At 41.4% G+C, this 19,920-nt stretch overlaps 1 protein-coding gene and 3 long non-coding RNA genes across 13 annotated transcripts in view; 2 read left to right on the top strand and 2 right to left on the bottom strand.

Annotated features, from left to right (window-relative positions):
* On the bottom strand, window positions 1-13,632 carry LOC109187165. The gene is made up of 3 exons (XR_002055235.1): window positions 13,566-13,632; window positions 4,886-4,892; window positions 1-11 (listed from the first exon to the last, which is right to left on the bottom strand). It is a non-coding gene; the product is annotated as an uncharacterized LOC109187165 (long non-coding RNA).
* The window catches only part of LOC109187162 (very-long-chain enoyl-CoA reductase), a 26,719-nt gene continuing 20,184 nt past the window's right edge, over window positions 13,386-19,920 (top strand). Inside the window, exons 1-3 of one of the 5 annotated variants that reach the window (XM_019337282.1) lie at window positions 13,386-13,746; window positions 13,783-13,966; window positions 14,640-15,106. In XM_019337282.1, the coding sequence (XP_019192827.1) occupies window positions 13,586-13,746; window positions 13,783-13,966; window positions 14,640-15,106 (812 nt within the window). In that variant the 5' untranslated portion in view covers window positions 13,386-13,585. Of the gene's footprint in view, window positions 13,967-14,639; window positions 15,122-19,920 lie in introns of all 5 variants that reach the window. The other 4 variants (XM_019337281.1, XM_019337283.1, XM_019337285.1 and 1 more) reach the window with 4 other exon arrangements.
* The window catches only part of LOC109187163, a 4,697-nt gene continuing 676 nt past the window's right edge, over window positions 15,900-19,920 (bottom strand). Inside the window, exons 2-4 of one of the 3 annotated variants that reach the window (XR_002055230.1) lie at window positions 19,535-19,618; window positions 19,211-19,316; window positions 15,900-16,336 (exon numbers count right to left, since the gene is read on the bottom strand). This is a non-coding gene — a long non-coding RNA (uncharacterized LOC109187163). Of the gene's footprint in view, window positions 16,337-16,549; window positions 16,717-19,210; window positions 19,619-19,920 lie in introns of all 3 variants that reach the window. The other 2 variants (XR_002055229.1, XR_002055228.1) reach the window with 2 other exon arrangements.
* Window positions 16,677-18,641, top strand: LOC109187164. Of its 4 annotated transcripts, XR_002055234.1 has the most exons (5): window positions 16,677-16,758; window positions 17,610-17,674; window positions 17,842-17,937; window positions 18,020-18,152; window positions 18,285-18,576. It is a non-coding gene; the product is annotated as an uncharacterized LOC109187164 (long non-coding RNA). The 4 variants fall into 4 exon arrangements; XR_002055233.1 differs by having other exon boundaries at window positions 17,610-17,937; XR_002055232.1 differs by lacking the exon at window positions 16,677-16,758 and having other exon boundaries at window positions 17,265-17,674; window positions 18,285-18,641.

Genomic DNA, 19,920 nt, shown 5'->3' on the forward strand with positions numbered 1-19,920 from the left:
ATATATATATACTGCTAATTCTACGCAAGCACTATAAAATAAACCCGAGACCAATTAAAGCAAGTAAAAGACTTTATTGATCACGGTAAAGGCCCTAAGTACAATCTACTTGGTTGCTCTGAGTACCGACTGACTGCGGTCGGGATTCTCTAATAACAACCTATCGATCGTCCAAAAGTCCCCTACACTGTAGCTACTGTGGGTATTTATAGCCGCTGTGCCGGGGACAAGGATCTGGCCGTTCGGCATGTTCTCCACGTAGCCACCACGTGTCATCCTCCCAGGTACCCTGTCTGTCGTCGTAAAGAGCCGCCACGTGTCCTTTGTCAGCTCTCTCGCCAAAGGGCTACCGCTCGGTGGTCGACACTAACGCTCGGGCAATTCCCGGTCGCTTCCCGATCGGGTTCTTCATAAAAAGCCCGACCTGCTACCTGCAAAGACAAAAAGACAAAGACAAAGGCAAGTCGGTCGTGGTAAAGCTTATGTCGGTCGGGATATTCCCTACCAAAAGCCCCCCAGCCCGGGCCTTTTTGACCATCCGAGAAAAAACGGGACGGAATGAAGGAGCCCAAACGTCGGCCATCAAACCGACCGGCCAGCTGTCATTCCTTCCCTCGCCACGTGTCGGCCACTGCTGGCCTCGGAATCAGTGCGGGTCGTGTCACGCAAGTGGACTGATTTCCCGCCTAAATGCTCTCCTATAAATAGGCCCTTGAGGCCTTCATTTGAACTTTCCTCAATCCACTGAAGCAATCGGTACCCTCAGAGAGTCCCGAGCAGCAGTTCAGCGAACCAGTCGAGCAAAGCCAAGCTTCAAGTTTTCTTCAAAGTATCATCAATCGGTAAGCTCTTGATCCCTTAGCTTTTACTTTGCTTTTAGCCTTGCGTAGGAGTAGGATAGAACTAACTTCGAACTAACCTCCCGACCCTGTACTAACCCCGACCGACCTTTAGGTAGAAAACATGTCGGATTCGGATAGCCAGAACGCCTCGATCGCAGACTACGACAACACGATCAAGCACAGCAGCGAGGAGGTGGACATCATGTCCTATTCCCCAGAGGTCGAGCAACGACCACAACCCACACCCGACCGAGCCCCCGAGCCAGCAGGGTCATCAAGCTCTTTAGGGACCTCGAGGTCGAGCTCCAGCGGGTCGGGGAGCGAGGCAACGTCCACGAGCGGACGAAACTCCCCGGACGAAGGCGTTAGGGAAACGCCTACGAGGGTAATAGGGGATTACCCTCAAGTCGAGCCCGAGGAAGGAGACCGGGCCAACGAAGCCGAAGCGGATGAGGAAGACCCGGCCGGGCCGGCGCCGCCGAACGGGAACGGGTTTGAATTCCTTAACAGCGATAGCGTCGAAGGCCAGAGGAGCTTGCTGACAAAAGGAGAAGCAAGCAGAATCGCGGCAACTCTCGCTGGTCGGGTCGAGTTCGACACCAGCAGGCAGCTCGGAAATATCACCGAGCGGCATCAGGGGAAATGGATCGGGATGCATTACGATTCGCTAATGGCCCCGATCACGTTCCCCTTCTCCAGCCTCCTCACCGCATTCCTGGGCTACTACCAGGTTATGCCCGGGCAGATTTGCCCGAAGGCGCATCGTATGATCGCGTGTTTCCCCCAAATCTGCAATCGGCACAACGTAGCCTGCACGATGGAGCTCTTCAACTTCGTCTACCAAGTGAAGGTGCTGGCGGCTGCGTATGGGGGTGGATTTCTGATGACACAATCCCGAGCGGACAAATGCTCGATCGAAGGGCTGCCCGGGAACAACCGGGGGTGGAAGAACCGGATCTTCTCAGTGAAGTACGATCCGTGGATCCTCCCGGTCGAGAGGGTCTGGAGTCAGCGTTTCCGAAAACAAGTCATCCCAACCGAGACTCAGGCCCTTATAGACGCCGTCACCAAGATCTCGGCCGAGGTTTACGAATACCGGATCTTCAAGACGCCCGAGTCCCTTGAAGCGGCCAACTTGCCCGAGCCGGTATACGACTTGCCTGAGAAGTACAAGCCCGAGCCCCGGGGCGTTACGATTGCAAGGATGCCCGCCCGGGGAAAACGAAAGGGCAAAGGTTCAACATTAGCCTTCTTCTCCGACCTTAATAGCCCGACTGGGCCTTTAACTCGATCTAACCCTTTCTTTTATTTGCAGAGATGGCCGGCTTTGGAGATGAGGATGTCCCACTACGCCAGGTGGCCAAGATTTCCCTTGGCCGGAAGAAGGCCTAGACCAAACCGGCTGGGGAAAAAGAGATCCCGACCGCGCGACCGATAGGGGCATCAACCGTCACCACGGCTGAAGGCTACGTGGTAGACGCGTCGGAGGTCCTGGTCGCCTGAGTGGCGGTCGAGAAGGGAAAAGAGAAAGTGAAGGAGAAGACCGCCTCGGAGACCGGGGCCCTAAAACGGCGCCGCGAGCAGCACAGCCCGACGCCCTCAGGCGGCGGCAGCAAAGGTGGTTCCTCGATCCTCACCCGGATCGGGAATGCTGGGTCGGCTAAGGAGGACATCTCTAAGCTGACCCCGAGCCAGGTAGCCGAGATGATCGGCCACGACCTGGCTGAGGTAAACATGTTTCCATCTTTTAAATTTTCTTTTAAGTAACTCCACCCGGCTAACATTCGATCATGTTGTGCACTGCAGATCTCCCGAGCGGCCCAGTTCCTCCAACAACGGGCTCTGCAGGCCAATGAAGCCGAAGCCCTGAAGAAGGTCGCCAACCGTCGACTACAGGAGATCCGGGACCTCGAGGCCGAGCTCAAGAAGGTGAAAGCCGAGCGGGATCTCTCGGAGCAGGTCGCCCAGCAGGCGATCGGGGAAGCGGCCGAGTTAAGGGCTCGCCAGAATGACCCGGACAAGCTCGCCTAACATCTCTTCCAAGACACCAAATCGGGCGCTCGCTTTCTCCAGTCCGTTCGGGGCACAGAAGTCGGGGAGAAGCTGGTGTGGACGTTTGGCCGGTGGGCGTACAAAGCCGGTCAGCGAAAAATGCGCGACCAGACCAAGAAGATCATGGAGAAAGCCCTTGAAGGGGATGATCTCCAGTTGGTCTTGACCACACTCCCCGACGACGTAGCCGACCCGGGGCCAGCACCTTTTGATCCGAAGGATCGGGCCACGGTGAGCGGAGCTGAGGCCGCCCCGAGCGGGGAGGGAGCGCCGAGGAAGGGTGATGCCGAGGCGAAGAAGTAGAATAGGTTTAAGCTTTACTTCTTTTTGTAATGACGCTGGTCGGGAGCCCGGTCCCGATTTTGTACCGGGCACGTTTGGATTTAATAAATAACCCCTTTTGTGTCCAAGTTGTGCCTTTCGTTTTTCGTTTTACGTTTTTATCTTTCAACGCGCATATACCGATCGTAAGTGCTCGACCTCACGGCCATTTAGCCCGGTCGTGCACCACTCACTCGACATCCGACCTTGTGGCCTTATGGCCCGGTCGCACATCCGATATTTCGACGTCTCATTGGCCTACCCAACCGAATGTATCCGATCCTACGGCCTTGTCGAAATTTTGAGAATAGGCAAGCCTCCACGTTCGGGATATCTCCGAACAACGGACTTATGTCAACGTCATATTGGCCAACCCGATCAGGTTTACCCCGATCTCCAGGCCTTGACAAAATTTTGAAAATGGGTAAGCCCCACGGTCGAGTTTTCCCGAGCGATGGGCCTACAGACACTTCCTTGTCCCAGCCCCCACACTATTGTGCTCTCGAGGCACGAGTGAGTGCGATAGTGAAAAGAAGTGGATTAGATCGGGGAATTATGCTGTATGCTCCTGGCTTCCCCAATCAAATGGCGTGACCCGATTGTCCGCCGAAGTGGAGCGTATTTGCCCGGTCAATAAACTCGCTTCGGTCGATGTAACTTGATCTGCATGCACCCAAAAGGTATAGGAAAAAACCGACCGGGCCGCTGTATACAAACGGTCAAGAAATCACCGATCGTGTATACATTAGACATTTCCGCTCGCAGGCGGTTAAGATATATTTACAATAATAAATTTAATTACAAACGACGACCGGGATTAACTCGCAGGTCGAGCCCCCACTTCGTCCAAAGATTACAAAAAATAGGCTAATGCCTAAACATAACGAGGTGCTCGGAATTCCAAGTCCCCTCGATTACCCGACCGGTTGTTGTCTCCAGTCGGTATGTACCCGGCCGTATGATAGCGCTGATGATGTACGGCCCTTCCCAATTTTGAGCTAGATTTCCGCCTTCCAAAGGTTGACTGGCCTCCCTTCGTCGTAGAACATAATCTCCCACTTGGAAATAACGAGGGTTGACCCGAACGTCCTTTGAACTCTTGACTCGTTTCTGATACTCAGCCATACGCCGAGCAGCTAGCTCTCTTTTTTCCTCGACCCCGTCGAGATCCACGACCATCGCATGTTCGTTCTCCTCCGCATTGTAGGTTCTTTCTCGATCAGTCGGAATCCAATCCTCGATCGGGAGTCGGGCCTCTGCTCCATAAACCAGGGCGAAAGGGGTCTCCAAAGTAGCTTCCCTCGGGGTTGTCCGATAAGTCCACAACACATATGGCAACTCATCGGCCCAACTACGACCAGCCGAGTGTAGCTTCTTTTTTAGACCTTCCAAAATCGTCCAGTTAACATTTTCCACTTGTCCATTTCCCTGTGGGTAAGCCATCGACGACCGGACATGGGTTGTCCCGATCGTGGCCAAGAAATTTTGAAAATATTGGCTTATAAATTGGCGGCCGTTGTCGCTGATGAGATGCACGGGCACGCCAAAGCGGGAAATCACATTGCGCCAAAGGAACCGAGCACACTGCTGAGAAGTGATCGTGGCTAAGGGCTCGGCTTCGATCCATTTAGAAAAGTAATCGATAGCGACAATCACAAACTTTCTCCGACCGGAGAGCTGAGGGAAGGGGCCCAAGATGTCTACCCCCCATCTAGCGAAGGGAATTGCAGTCGTTACCGACTGATAGAAAGTTGCCGGTCGTCCAGGCATCCGGGCAAACAGTTGGCACGTCTCACATTCCCGAGCTAACTTTTCACAGTCTAGCTGGAGGGACGGCCAATAGTACCCGATCAGCATGATACGACGGGCTAACGATCGGCCTCCTTGATGTGAAGAACAAATTCCCGAATGCAATTCCTTCATGACCAGTTCGGCCTCAAATGCGGTCAAGCAACGCATAAGAGGTCCTCCGTATGACCACCTGTAGAGACGACCGTCTAAGACTTGGAACCTTGGGGCTCTAAGCTTGGCCTTCCGAGCACGCTGTGGGTCGTCTGGGAGTTGACCGTGCTCGAGGTATTCCTTTAGATCGGTGATCCAGTTATCTTCTGCCGGTTGGATCGGATTGACCGGTAGACGATGGATGCTATGTCTCGGGATCACCAAAATTCGTGCTATCTTCGACATATGTTCCGGGGCGTCTTGAGCCAATTTATACAAGATGTCCGCATCGGCATTATCCAATCGGGGAATGTGCCGGACGGTATACCCCCGGAACTGAGCAAGCTTCTCCATGGCTAGGTCTCGGTATAATTGTAGACGCTCTCCACTGACTTCATAGTCTCCGAGAACCTAGCCGACCACGAGCGCAGAATCTGTTTGAGCTCGGATGTATTCAGCCCCCAAGTCCCGAGTGCACTGTAAGCCGTTAACAAAGGCTTCGTACTCGGCTTCATTATTGGTCGGATGGAACTGATACATGAGAGCAAAGTAAACTTTGAATCCCTCCGGGCTCGTGACCACCACTCCTCCTCCAGCCCCTTTTTTGCTACTCGACCCATCGGTAGCCAACGACCACCACTCAGCCTCAGGATCCGCAACTTCGGGGGGTCGGGTATCCCGGGCGGTGCACTCGACCAAGAAATCATCTAAAGCTTGACCCTTGATGGCTGGTCTTGGTCGGTATTCGATCGCGTACTGGGTTAACATCAACGACCACTTGACTAGGCGACCGGAAGACGAAGCAGTTCGGAGGACTGGCCCGATCGGCTGATCGGTTAATACGCGAATTGCTCGACCCTGGAAGTAGGGAGCCAACTTCTTCGCGGCAATGTATAAAGCGTAGACGACCTTCTCTAACCGAGAGTACCGGAGCTCGGGACCATGTAGCGCGTGGCTTACATAGTACACCGGTTGCTGGACCCCTTCCGGATCGGTTCGGCACAATACTGCGCTTACTGCACGATCGGAGACGGCGAGGTATACGTCTAGCTCTTCTCCGAGCTCGGGCTTTGAAAGCACAATAGGTGACATGAGATACTCCTTCAACTCATCAAAAGCCGCTCGGCATTCTTCGTCCCAGACGAATCCATTGACCTTTCGCAATACCTTGAAGAAAGGTAAAGCGCGCTCGGCTAACTTGGAGAGGAATCGGCTGAGGGCTGCCAACCGGCCGGTCAATTGCTGGACTTCCCGAACGGTAGAAGGTGGTTGCATGTCCAGAATCGCTTTCACTTTGGCCGGGTTGGGCTCGATTCCTCTCTTAGTCATCATATAGCCGAGGAACTTGCCGGTTTGAACCGCAAATGTACACTTGGTTGGGTTCAATCGCAACTGGTACTTCCTCATAATCTGGAAGCATTCCCGGAGGTCCCGAGTGTGGTCGGATCGGTCCCGACTCGTGACCAACATATCATCAATGTAAGCTTCCATCGTTCGGCCTAGCAAATCGGCAAAGAGTATATTGACCATTCTCTGATAGGTGGCTCCTGCGTTGCGGAGACCGAACGACATCACTCGGTAGCAATACAGCCCGTCCGGGGTCACGAAGGCTGTCTTGCTCTCGTCTTCATGGTGCATCATGATTTGATGATAACCCTTGAATGCATCCATAAAGCTCATCAATTCGGCCCCGGCCGTCTCGTCGACCATCTGGTGGATACTTGGTAGAGGATACGGGTCGAGCGGACAGGCCTTATTGAGGTCGGTAAAATCTATGCACATCCTCCACGCTGGGGGCTTCGGAACAAGAACTATATTAGCCACCCACTCGGGATAAATCACGGGTCGGATGTGCTCGATCGCCGCCATCTTCTTGACTTCCTCTCTAACAAACTCGCGGCGATCGGAAGAAAGGTGCCGGGTTTTTTGCACCACCGGCTTCGCTGCGGGATCGACGGCTAACTTGTGGCAAATAACCGGCCGGTCGATCCCGGGCATGTCCTCGGGCCCCCAAGCGAAGATATCGGCATACTCCCGGAGTATGGCCAAAATTTCTGCTTGGAGATCGGGGGTGAGGGCCCGACCAATCTTAATCTTCCTATCCGGTCGGTCCTCGGATAGGGGAACTTCTTCTATCTCCTCGGAAGGCTCTGGTTGTTCCTTCCGATCTTTAGCCTCTTCTTTGGCTATGGTGTTCACCCGGGAAGACGAACCGGAATCGCGTCTGTTAACCGCTCGGGTGTAACACTTCCTGGCGGATTGGACATCGCCACGGACTACACCGACCCCATTAGGGGTGGTGAATTTCATGCAAAGGTGAGGCATTGAAATTATCCCACCGATCTTCATAATGGCAGGTCGGCCCAGGATGATGTTGTGGACACAATGGAGGTTGACCACAACGAATTCTAACTCCGTCTTGATCGCCTTCGGGGCTGTGCCGATCTCGACCGGGAGCATTATCTTTCCCTCGGGGTAAATAAGAGCCCCGGTAAAGCCAGACAGTGGTACACCGACCGGAGTCAGCTCCTTCCTGTCTAGTCCAAGCTTTTCGAACACGTCCAAATAAAGGACGTTCACACTGCTGCCAGTGTCGACCATAACCCTCTGGACGTCCGTCCCTTTCACATCAATTGTGACCACGAGCGCCTCCATGCCGTGGTCACCGCTGCTGGGTTGATCTTCCAGGGTGAAGGTTATGGGCTCCATCTTTTGCCTCTTCTCGGTTTCCCGGGAATCCACTATAGCGACCGGGCAATTACTTCGCGGTCGGGAAGCGTCTTCCAATCCACCGAAAATAACGTGGATGGTCGGCTTTCCTGCTGGTCGGCTGCTAGACGGAGGGTCAGGGTCCCGTCGGTCATCGCGACGATCATCTCTTCGATCGTCTCTTCGGTCCTGACCTGACCGATCGGAGCGGTGATGAGAGCGCCGCTGTTCCCTCCGATCGGTATTCCTCTTGGGGTCCTCTCTCCTCCCCACACACTTGTCCAACTTCCCTAGATTGAGCAAATCTTCCAACAGTTGGAGCAAGTGGGTACACTCTTCAGTGTCATGCCCAGCACATCGATGGTAAGCGCAATGCTTACTCTTGTCAGGACCATCTCGATCGGGATGGGGAAGCTTAATGAGGTTGCAAGACTGAGCATACTGCATAGCCTCCGCTGCAGATCGGTTCAAGGCCGTAAACTGACCAGTCCTGGTGCGGGATCGGGGATGGTCATCACCCGATCGGTGTTCCGCCCGGCCGGCCGGTTTACGGGATGAAGACCCGACCTCCTGCGAGCGCTTTACGGCGTTCGCCTCGCCGGCATTGGCATAATCTGTGACCCTTCGAAGGGCCTCCTCATACGTGGCCGGGGGGTGTAAAATGAAGTCCTGATATAAATACCCCGCCCGGAGAGAGATGTGCAACATGTGGGTGGCGGTGGCATCATCCATGGGCTCGACCTCCTCGACCGCCGCCTTCCATTTGGTGAGGAAGTCGGTCAAGCTCTCTCCTTCAAGTTGCTTGACCTTCTCCAGATACATATAAGGCTTCCTCACCACTTTGGAAGTGATAAACTTCCTCACAAACTTGACCGCCAGGGTGTCAAACCTGTCGATCGAACCCGGCTGCAAAGTTCGGAACCATTCTGCCGCCCGACCGGTGAGCGTGGAATAGAAAGCCCTGCACATTACGGCGTCTGACACACCCTTCAGCGTCATATTGCTGTAGAAATCGTTGACGTGAGCCTCAGGGTCTGTCCGGCCATCATAACTCTTCTCTCCAGAGACCTTTAAATCGAGCGGGTAAGGCTGAGCCATTACCGCCGCTGTGAAAGGCGTCTGGTGCAGGGTCGGTTGTCCAACCGGGGTTGCTGCAGGGTGCGCGTTTCTGAATTGCGCAAATTCTGCCTGGAGGTTATAGAGTAATCCTCGGGTCTCGTTGTGCTCGGCGGCTTGAGCGGCTTGGGCTGTATCCCGAGCGCGTCGCCGTCGGTGAGATCTCGACCCGCTATACCCAGATGAGGCCTCCTGGCTAGCCTCCTGCATCTGTACGTCTTCTTGCCTGCGGTTCGGGTCTTGGGGTCCCAAACGCTGGCGCATCTCCGGTCGAAGACGACCAAAATCTGCTGCTCGGGCAGTTTCTTCGGGGTCCTCCGCTTGGACGGGAACCTCGACCGCTTGCTGGGCCTGCCCTGGTGCCTCCATCGCATCAGCACCCCCCGACCCCAATCGCGAATGAGCCGAGCGTCGAGCCCGGGAAGCGGACTGACGCTGCAGCTCTACCTGTGCGGTCGGTTGTACTGGAGGGGCGGCGGCTGGAGCCGTGTAAGCAGGCGTATATGGTGGATAACCAACCGGGGGAGTGTAGTACATCGGTTGGCTAGGCCAATACCCGTACGGCGGAGGTGGGACCGGGTATGGATATTGGCCGGGATACATCATCGGCTGCTGCTGATATGGCTGACCGGGTGTTGGGTATCCCGGTTGTATGTAGTTCACCGGTTGTTGGGCGACCGGGTATGTGTTAGACGGATGCAGTGGTGAGAGATTGAGATTCAACTCTACCGTTTGACCTTGCTGTTGGGTGGCGTGGTGCCCAGATGAACTAGCTGCGTCCGCCTGGTCGTCGGCGAAGTTGTTTTGAGCCCACGGATACATGATTGGAGAGGGAGCGGGTGCTCGTCAAGACGTTGCTTTCTCGCACGGGTTCCCCCCAGACGGCGCCAAAATGATACTGCTAATTCTACGCAAGCACTATAAAATAAACCCGAGACCAATTAAAGCAAGTAAAAGACTTTATTGATCACGGTAAAGGCCCTAAGTACAATCTACTTGGTTGCTCTGAGTACCGACTGACTGCAGTCGGGATTCTCTAATAACAACCTATCGATCGTCCAAAAGTCCCCTACACTGTAGCTACTGTGGGCATTTATAGCCGCTGTGCCGGGGACAAGGATCCGGCCGTTCGGCATGTTCTCCACGTAGCCACCACGTGTCATCCTCCTGGGTACCCTGTCTGTCGTCGTAAAGAGCCGCCACGTGTCATTTGTCAGCTCTCTCGCCAAAGGGCTACCGCTCGGTGGTCGACACTAACGCTCGGGCAATTCCCGGTCGCTTCCCGACCGGGTTCTTCATTAAAAGCCCGACCTGCTACCTGCAAAGACAAAAAGACAAAGACAAACGCAAGTCGGTCGTGGTAAAGCTTATGTCGGTCGGGATATTCCCTACCAATATATATATATATATATAATAGTTCACGTGCGAAGATACTCCGAAGTAAAAGATGGGGTTATATATGAGCCGTTGATCAAATCTAGATCAACGGCTCAAACCAATGAAAATTTTATGGAAATAAGGGTCAAATAGGTCACTGAACTGCACACGAGAATACAATTAGGTCACTGAACCTAAAAAATCTACAATTGAGTCCCTAAACTAACCAATATCATTCAATTTGTCCATTTTTCAAGTTTCTCAAGTTGCTAACAGGTTACCCCTCCACCTAGAATGCATATGTGGTATTTTTTAAAAAAATAATTTATTTTTTTAAATTAGTTTTTTAATATTTAATAAAAAAAACTAAAATAATTTATTTTTAAATTAGTTTTTTTTTAATGTTTAATAAATTAAAACTAAAATAATTTGTTTTTTTTTAAATAAAATAAAATATCGTACATGGGCTTAGATTTTATTTTCAAAAAAAAAAATATTTTAGTTTTTATTTATTAAACATTAAAAAACTAATTTAAAAATAAATTATTTTAGTTTTTATTTATTAAACATTAGAAAAACAAATTTAATTTTTTTTTAAATGCCACATATGTAACTTGTTAGCAACTTGAGAAGCCTGAAAAATGGACAAATTGAATGAAATTGGTTAGTTTAAGGACTCAATTGTAGGTTTTTTTAGGTTCAGTGGCCTAATTGCATTCTCGTGTGCACTTCAGTGGCCTATTTGACCCTTATTCCAAAATTTATGCTTAGTTTTATTTTTAAAAAAAAAAAAAATTTCGAGTCAAATGCTTCGTAGGATAATAATAATAATAATAATAATAATAATAATAATAATAATAATAATAATAATAATAATAATAATAATATATAATAATAATAATAATAATAATAATAATAATAATAATAATATAATAATAATAATAATAATAATAAATAATAATAATAATAATAATAATAATAATAATAATAATAATAATAATAATAATAATAATAATAATAATAATAATAATAATAATAATAATAATAATAATAAATAATAATAATAATAATAATAATAATAATAATAATAAAATAATAATAATAATAATAATAATAATAATAATAATAATAAAAAAAAAAAAAAAAAAAAAAAAAAAAAAAAAAAAAAAAAAAAAAAAAAAAAAAAAAAAAAAAAAAAAAAAATAATAATAATAATAATAATAATAATAATAATAATAATAATAATAATAATAATAATAATAAATAATAATAATAATAATAATAATAATAATAATAATAATAATAATAATAATAATAATAATAATAATATAATAATAATAATAATAATAATAATAATAATTAATAATAATAATAATAATAATAATAATAATAATAATAATAATAATAATAATAATAAATAATAATAATAATAATAATAAATAATAATAATAATAATAATAATAATAATAATAATAATAATAATAATAAATAATAATAATAATAATAATAATAATAATAATAATAATAATAATAATAATAATAATAATAATAATAATAATAATAATAATAATAATAATAATAATAATAATAATAATATAATAATAATAATAATAATAATAATAATAATAATAATAATAATAATAATAATAATAATTAATAATAATAATAATAATAATAATAATAATAATAATAATAATAATAATAATAATAATAATAATAATAATAATAATATAATAATAATAATAATAATAATAATAATAATAATAATAATAATAATAATAATAATAATAATAATAATAATAATAATAATAATAATAATAATAATAATAAAAATAATAATAATAATAATAATAATAATAATAAATAATAATAATAATAATAATAATAATAATAATAATAAATAATAATAATAATATAATAATAATAATAATAATAATAATAATAATAATAATAATAATAATAATAATAATAATAATAATAATAATAATAATAATAATAATAAATAATAATAATAATAATAATAATAATAATAATAATAAAAAAAAAAAATAATAATAATAATAATAATAATAATAATAAAATAATAATAATAATAATAATAATAATAATAATAATAATAATAAAATAATAATAATAATAATAATAATAATAATAATAAAAAAAAAAAAAATAATAATAATAATAATAATAATAATAATAATAATAATAATAATAATAATAATAATAATAATAATAATAATAATAATAATAATAATAATAATAATAATAATAATAATAATAATAATAATAATAATAATAATAATAATAATAATAATAATAATAATAATAATAATAATAATAATAATAATAATAATAAAATACACATGGCATCCTAATCATCACTAACTTGTTGGTAACCTACTAAAAATGCTAATTGCATTTTTTTTGTAGGTTCATGGATCAATTTGAAGCTTATTCGAGTTTGGTGACTTAATTGCTATCCTTAGTCCAATAGTCTATTTGTACCTTTTCCCTTTTTTTTTTTAGTTCGGAACATGAACCGATCATTTCGATTCCCGATTTTAATAAACTCTAAATATCAGATTCTGATTCTAAATTGTTATCAGAACCTTTCGATTTGGTTGAAGTAGTTTCTGTTCGGTTTAAACCAAATCGTGGTCATAATTTGGTAGAGAAGAAAAATACATGTTATTTATTTTAGGGATAATATGTCAATTTAATTAATATATCAGTGAGAGAAACTGCCACTTAAATAATTTAGGGAAAAATTACTATATAAGTATATAACTCAGGAAGAAAAAGTATTAATTTCTTTTCATTTTTCTACTTATTTTCTAAAAAATGAACCAAACACAAGCAAAAACAGTTTTTCATTATATAGCCAAACACCAAAAAAAGAAAAATAATAATAATAATAAATTCTAGAAAAAATTTTTTAAGAAGTCATTTTCCTGCGGCTTAGTGACAAGAAAGCATATTACGAAACAGCACCATACCGATATATATCCACAGAACTCTAGTGGATGAATTTGTTGCCACGTTACGCGTAGCCACAACTCCAAATATATCATCATAGCGTCCATTCACTTCAGCACAGCAATTCGCCTTTCCGATCCGATCCGCCACCTGTTTCCGCCCTTCCCGCCGCCGCTTAAACCATTAATTATATCCTTCCACACCTGCACACTGCACGCTGCACGCAGAGACAGAAAGGGGTAAGAAGAAGAATGGGTATTCCTTCAACATTATTAAGCTTCCTTTACCCACCGCCCCCCTCTGTGTACATCACAGCCATGACTGTGATAAACTTTGCGGCAATGGGAAACGCAGGTTTGAGGGAGACGAGAGGGAAGAACATGCAGTATTCAAAGCTCTCCACTTCTTCTTCTTCTTCTTCTTCTTCTTCTTCTTCTTCTTCTTCTTATGGGTCGTCTGCGGCGGCCATGAATAAGGCTAAAATCTCAAGCAAAAGTGGGATGGTTATTCTGTACACTCCTGCGGCGTTTCTTGCAGCCCTTGCTTCTTTTTGGATGTTCCCAGATGAGGATTCCAGGTTTCATTTCGTCTCTGCTGCACTTGCCATCCATTTCTTCAAGCGAGTCTTTGAGGTATAGTACATATGTGTTACTTTCTTTTAATTTTTGGTTTAGTATTTCCCGAGTTTTTTTTTTTATTGATTTATAAAGTTTGTGCAACGTGTTCAAATGTTCAATTCGATATAGTAATCTAGTTAAGTTTGGCCATATTGGATGGGTTAGTACAATTAAAATGAGAGTTAAAGATCAATAATTATACCATGCATGGACAAGTGGATGGTTAGCTCTGATCCAAAAATTATATGTCTGCACTTATAGTTTATATATTATGTGATTTGTTAATTACAGACACATAATACATTAATTGTATAATTATGTTTTTGGTTAACATAATATGTGCTTTAATTTGTTTACAAGTAATATGTTAATTACATATAAAAAATCTGTCATTTTGGACCAGAGTTCACAATGTAAGGTGAACCTTGATTCATGGTATAATTTGCCGTTAAAAATTCAAAATTTTGTGGTCCATTGGCCTTATTATTTTGATCAAGTTAATTATGAACAATTTAGACTAATTTACCTACTTGTGGTCTTTTGTCAACTAAAATTGCAAGGCATAGTTTATCTAGTGTATACCATAGCTGCAGGTTTTCCTGTCACTAAAAGAAAATGATTCAAAAAATTTCATGGCATTTTTGTTTAATAATCTCTAATCACCCCACACAACTTCATCCCATGACAGGTACTATTTGTTCACAAATACAGTGGCAGCATGGATGTAGAAGCAACCATTGCAATATCCTTGAGTTACTTAACAGCCACTGCAAACATGATTTATGCTCAGCACCTCACCCATGGCTTCCCAGAGCCACAAGTTGATCTGAAAACTGTTGGAGCCGGGATCTTTCTGATCGGAATACTGGGTAATTTCTACCACCATTATTTGCTGTCTAGCCTAAGAACCAAGGGGGAGAAGCAATACAAGATACCCCAGGGAGGGCTGTTCAATCTTGTGGTGTGCCCACATTATCTTTTTGAGGTCTTAGGTTTTGTTGGGATTTCCTGCATTTCTCAGACGTGGTATGCATTCATGTTTACTTTGGCGACAACGTTGTATTTGATGGGGAGGAGTGTTGCCACTAGAAGATGGTACCACTCTAAGTTTGAACACTTTCCCAAGGATAGGAAGGCAATCATTCCTTATCTCTTGTAGGTACATATCTGGTATATATATAAACTAGTTTTTCAAGATAATGCCCAATACTTTTTAAAATAAGTATTTCAAAGTATATCAATACAATATTATATAGAAGATGTTCATGCATAAAAAAAGTAAATGTTGAATTTATTTATTTAAATCGGTAATTTAAAGTATATAAATGCAAGATAATATATGAGAGATTGATTATATATAACTGTCACAAAAATAAATGTTTACAACTTTGTAATAACGTTAATCTAAGTACTAAATCTAAAAGCGATAGTCTAACTAAATACTCTTTTTGGTTTAAATTTCTAATTCTCTTTTGGATAGCATTGTTATTGTTTTCATCTTCAATACATGTCCTTTTTTTCTGTTATTGGTAGTGTGTCATGTGCAATTGGATTATTTGTGGTATCACAGAGGGATTCATCATGCAATGAGATTATGGTGTATGAAGTTTTAGATTTGTCTTGTTGTGTATATGATTGAGATCTTAGTTGTGCTATGAACTCTTTATCTTACAAGCACATGTTGATATTTGATAGTAGTAGTTTTCCCTACATGTTTCATGTGTTGTGAGACATCTAATTCTAAATTAATTAAATGCATATGTATTATTTTTTATTGTAGCTACTAATTTATTTTTAAATCTCTTATTATAATAAAGCAAGAACTTTCTCCTACACATTTTTCCCGCTCACACTATACTGTGTCGTTTTATGTGAGTATATAATATAGCTACTTTAGAGTCGAATTGAATGTGATCAGATGACTGTTTGTTTTCCAATGTCAATCAAGTACAATAAATACACTTCTATTAATGAAAGACTTCTAATGATAAGCTACATATATACACCTGCATACATACAGATAGACACGCGCATAACTACAGATAGACACCTACATATTTTACATCTGTATATATACTATTAAATGCTTCTAAACAATCATCTATTAATTGTGCTCTTGGAAACTGAAAGGTTTCCAGTAGCCTTCAGGCTTCCAAGGTATTTTTCAAATTTCGAATACAATGTTAGCCCTCTATATAAACCTCTCTAAACCGCCTTTTGCACTAACCCTCTGCGTGTTTGCTATTCACTGCTTAGACTTTGCCATCCATCTGATATAACCTGAAAATGGCTCCATTGTTCATCTTGGCTCCATTATTCATCTTAGGGAAGGACATCTGCAGAACTTGATGGCCGAAACACTGAGGTAATGTTTTCATTACAAACCTGCAAACAATGCATTCATATTTAGAAAATAATATTTTCTTTCTTTATAGGCACATATGTGCATGTAAACATTCTTAAAGACTATGTTTACTTGGTTTCTTTTCTATTTCTTTATCTAATTTGTTGTATTAGACTCTATTGGTTTCTATGGAGGAGGATACTGATGAGATGAAGGAGTAGACGCACAAGGAGATGGGAAAGGTATACACTTACAAAAGCCATGGTGCTTAATGATGAGGATATTTCGTTCCTCCAAACTTGATTTGAACTCTTCAGCCTTCTGTTCTATAAATAATGGCTACTAACCAGCCATTTTGGGAATTAAGCTTTGCGTGTTTGTTCTTTCTTTGCCATCTATTCTGCTTGAAAATGGCTCCCCTCTACTTTTTTGGAAAAGAGTCAAAGACTGTGCCTCAGTCCAGGTAATTTTACACCTATTTTACACCTATCATTGGTATTTAAAATTACTGCTAGAAGATTAAGGTGTGTGTTGAGGCCTAGAATTAGTTGCTGCATAGTGGGGCTGTAAAAAAAAAGATTTCTGGGAAAATGAAAATCAAATGAGGTATCAAAATCTATCTATCTATCAATCTATATTACTTAGAGTTTTATTAATATTAACAGGTCAGCTAAATGCATATGGCAGTATGATTTTATTTGTTAGGAATAAGGGTCAAATAGGCCATCGAACTGCACATGATAATACAATTAGGCCACTGAACCCAAAAAATCAACAATTGAGTCCCTAAACTTATCAATTCCTAACAATTCTTCCAATTTGAAGGTTTCCAACAAGTCAACAGGTCATCCTCCAAATTAATTATTTTTTTAAAAATAAAATTTAAAAATTAATTATTAAATTTTTTTTAAAAAAAAAAAAAAACAGATCGGCTGAATTCTGTTTTTTTTTTAATTATTTAAATAATTAATTTTTAAATTTTATTTTTTTTAAATAATTAATTTGGGAGGATGACCTGTTAACTTGTTGGAAACCTATAAATGGGAAGAATTGTTTGAAATTGGTTAGTTTAGAGACCTAATTGTTGGTTTTTTAGGTTCAGTGGCCTAATTGCATTATCGTGTGCAGTTCGATGGCCTATTTGACCCTTATTCCTATTTGTTATTGTAGGTGTGTTTTGATGGAAAGGACATAGATTTTTGAGGTGTAAATCCTTTATCAAATCTCTATATATATCATGCATTCTTATAACAGTACTTTATCATTTCTGCATCAAAAAACTGTTTGTTTTTCAAATGCACTACTGGAAAGTAGAATGAAGAAATTAGAGAAGTCTATTACTATAGGTGCCAAGAGAAAACAAAAAGCTGAAGATAAAGGTATGTTTCCAGATTATTTGTTAACAAATAAATATGTTATCTGTTCATATTTTTCCTAGATTAGTAGACTAAGCGTTGCTGATTTGCAGCCTATGATAGGTTTTAAAATTTGCCTTGCCCTCAAAAAGGTTAGGACAGATTGTAACTTAGATCTTGCACTTGAACAGGACAGTGTGAGCAATAAAACAGGACGTGTTCATCTTATGATGCTACCCAGTTGTTGTTCAATGAACTATACCAGAAATTGAGAATTTCAGGGAAAGGTATGATTCTATCTTATTATTCAATTCCACTGTCAGGCATATTCTTTGAACTAAAGTTTTTATTTTTATTTTCTCTATGTAGTCTTTGTACTGAGCAGACTCCATTGAGGAGTATCAACTCATATTCAAGCCTGATTTATAGTCTAATAGATCTAGATCTTACCTGTGGCAGAATGGTTGTATGTACCATCTCTGATCTATATGAGTGGAAAGAGGTAACTAGGTAGAAGTGAATTTGTTTGACTCTTTTATTTTTTTAGCTGATACAAAGAATATGTTTATATCTCTAATGACAAATATCTGATACTATTGCATATTAATAACTTCTTCTATTCATATTCTAACAGTGTGGAGATTATTGGGTGCCTGCTAAGATTGCTGACATAGAAGGGGATCCTTACTGCTCATATGTCTCTTGCAAGTCAAAATGGTGCAATAAAAAGCTTGTGCCTAAGGGTGGCCTATACTGATGTGATAAGTGTAGCAGAATTTGGGCTGATGGTATTTTGAGATATCGTTTGAAAGTGAGGGTCGTTGATGTAAATGGGGATGCCCCATTCTTGCTTTGAGAAAGGGAATGTATTGATCTAATTGGTTTGACAACAGTAGAATTGAAAGGATTATATCCAAGGGTAAAAATCATTTCACAATCTACTTTTAATAATCTTTGAATCTTAATACTAAGAGTGAACTAATGCAGACTATGAACTTGAGTTAGGAAAATTGGAAGATACCTTTGGAGTTAAAAGACTTTGGTTTGGTTTATCATTGGTATTTAAAATTGCTGCTAGAAAGGAACAAGTTGACAATCTACTTAATGCATTTCCTGTGGTAAAAATTGAGAGTGCATTACTTGCAATTCACTGTCCAGAATTGCTTGATTCCCAAAGCAGGGATCTAAACTCAAAGATCTTGCAATTCACTGTCCAGAATTGCTTGATTCCCAAAGCAGGAATCTAAGTTCAAAGATCCTACTGCTAGAAGATTGTGAGGTTGTGAGAAGCTGCCTATTGGACGAATAAGTAGTATGAACACACAATATGCAAAGTTGTATATACATAGTGCAAAATGTATGATCACATAGGGACTATTACGAAGTGTATATATTTAATCTTTTTAGGAATCCGAAAATTTATTTATACTATCATATGAAAATCTGTCGTAAACAACTGAATTAGTAAGAGTAAATTCACCAATAACAAAAATGATGGTTTCCTAATAGTAGTTATTATATTACGCAATTACTTAACAGGAATAATAAATTTCAACTTACAGAAATTAGGTTGAAACGATCATCTTGGCACCCATGAGTCACTAATAGTGATAACCTCCTTAGCTACCAATGAGAGCACACTGAATCTGTACTTGATCACAGAACTCTGTAGGTTATTCACATTTGATTAGTGACTTCATATTCAAAACAAAAATGACAAACCAGTAGTAATAACAAGCATATTGGTTTCACGTGCTCAAAACAAATGCCATCCAGTTATAAAAATCAAATCCTTCTATAAAGGAAAAAATCAAATTGTATTATTTTCAATCAAAGGTTTGCACTTAGTAAGAGAAAAAAATGATTATAACAATGTGAAACTACATTAGTCTCAGGTTACAAACTACATTAGCCTCCTTTTAACATTGTATTTGCTCATCACATCTGCACTGTCTTTCACATTTAAACCTGCAACAAAAATAAGATTGAACATAAATTACTTACAAAAAAAAAAAAAAAAAAAAAAAAAAAAAAAAAAAAACAGAATATGAAAGACAAAAGTAAGTAATTAGAGACAGTCCTAAATGTGGGTGTCTTATGCCTTTGGAAAATGTGTGCTATCATTACATATTAGAAACCTTTCCAATTCTTAAGACTATGAAAACTAATACAGAACTATAAAGCACGATGTATTTGATTATTACAACACTACTCAAAGGCATAAGAAAGGTGATACACTACAAAGACTGCAAATTTAAGTCTCCAGGGAG

Source organism: Ipomoea nil, unplaced genomic scaffold (genome assembly GCF_001879475.1).
Source record: "Ipomoea nil cultivar Tokyo-kokei standard unplaced genomic scaffold, Asagao_1.1 scaffold1418, whole genome shotgun sequence".
NCBI classification, from domain to species: domain Eukaryota; kingdom Viridiplantae; phylum Streptophyta; class Magnoliopsida; order Solanales; family Convolvulaceae; genus Ipomoea; species Ipomoea nil.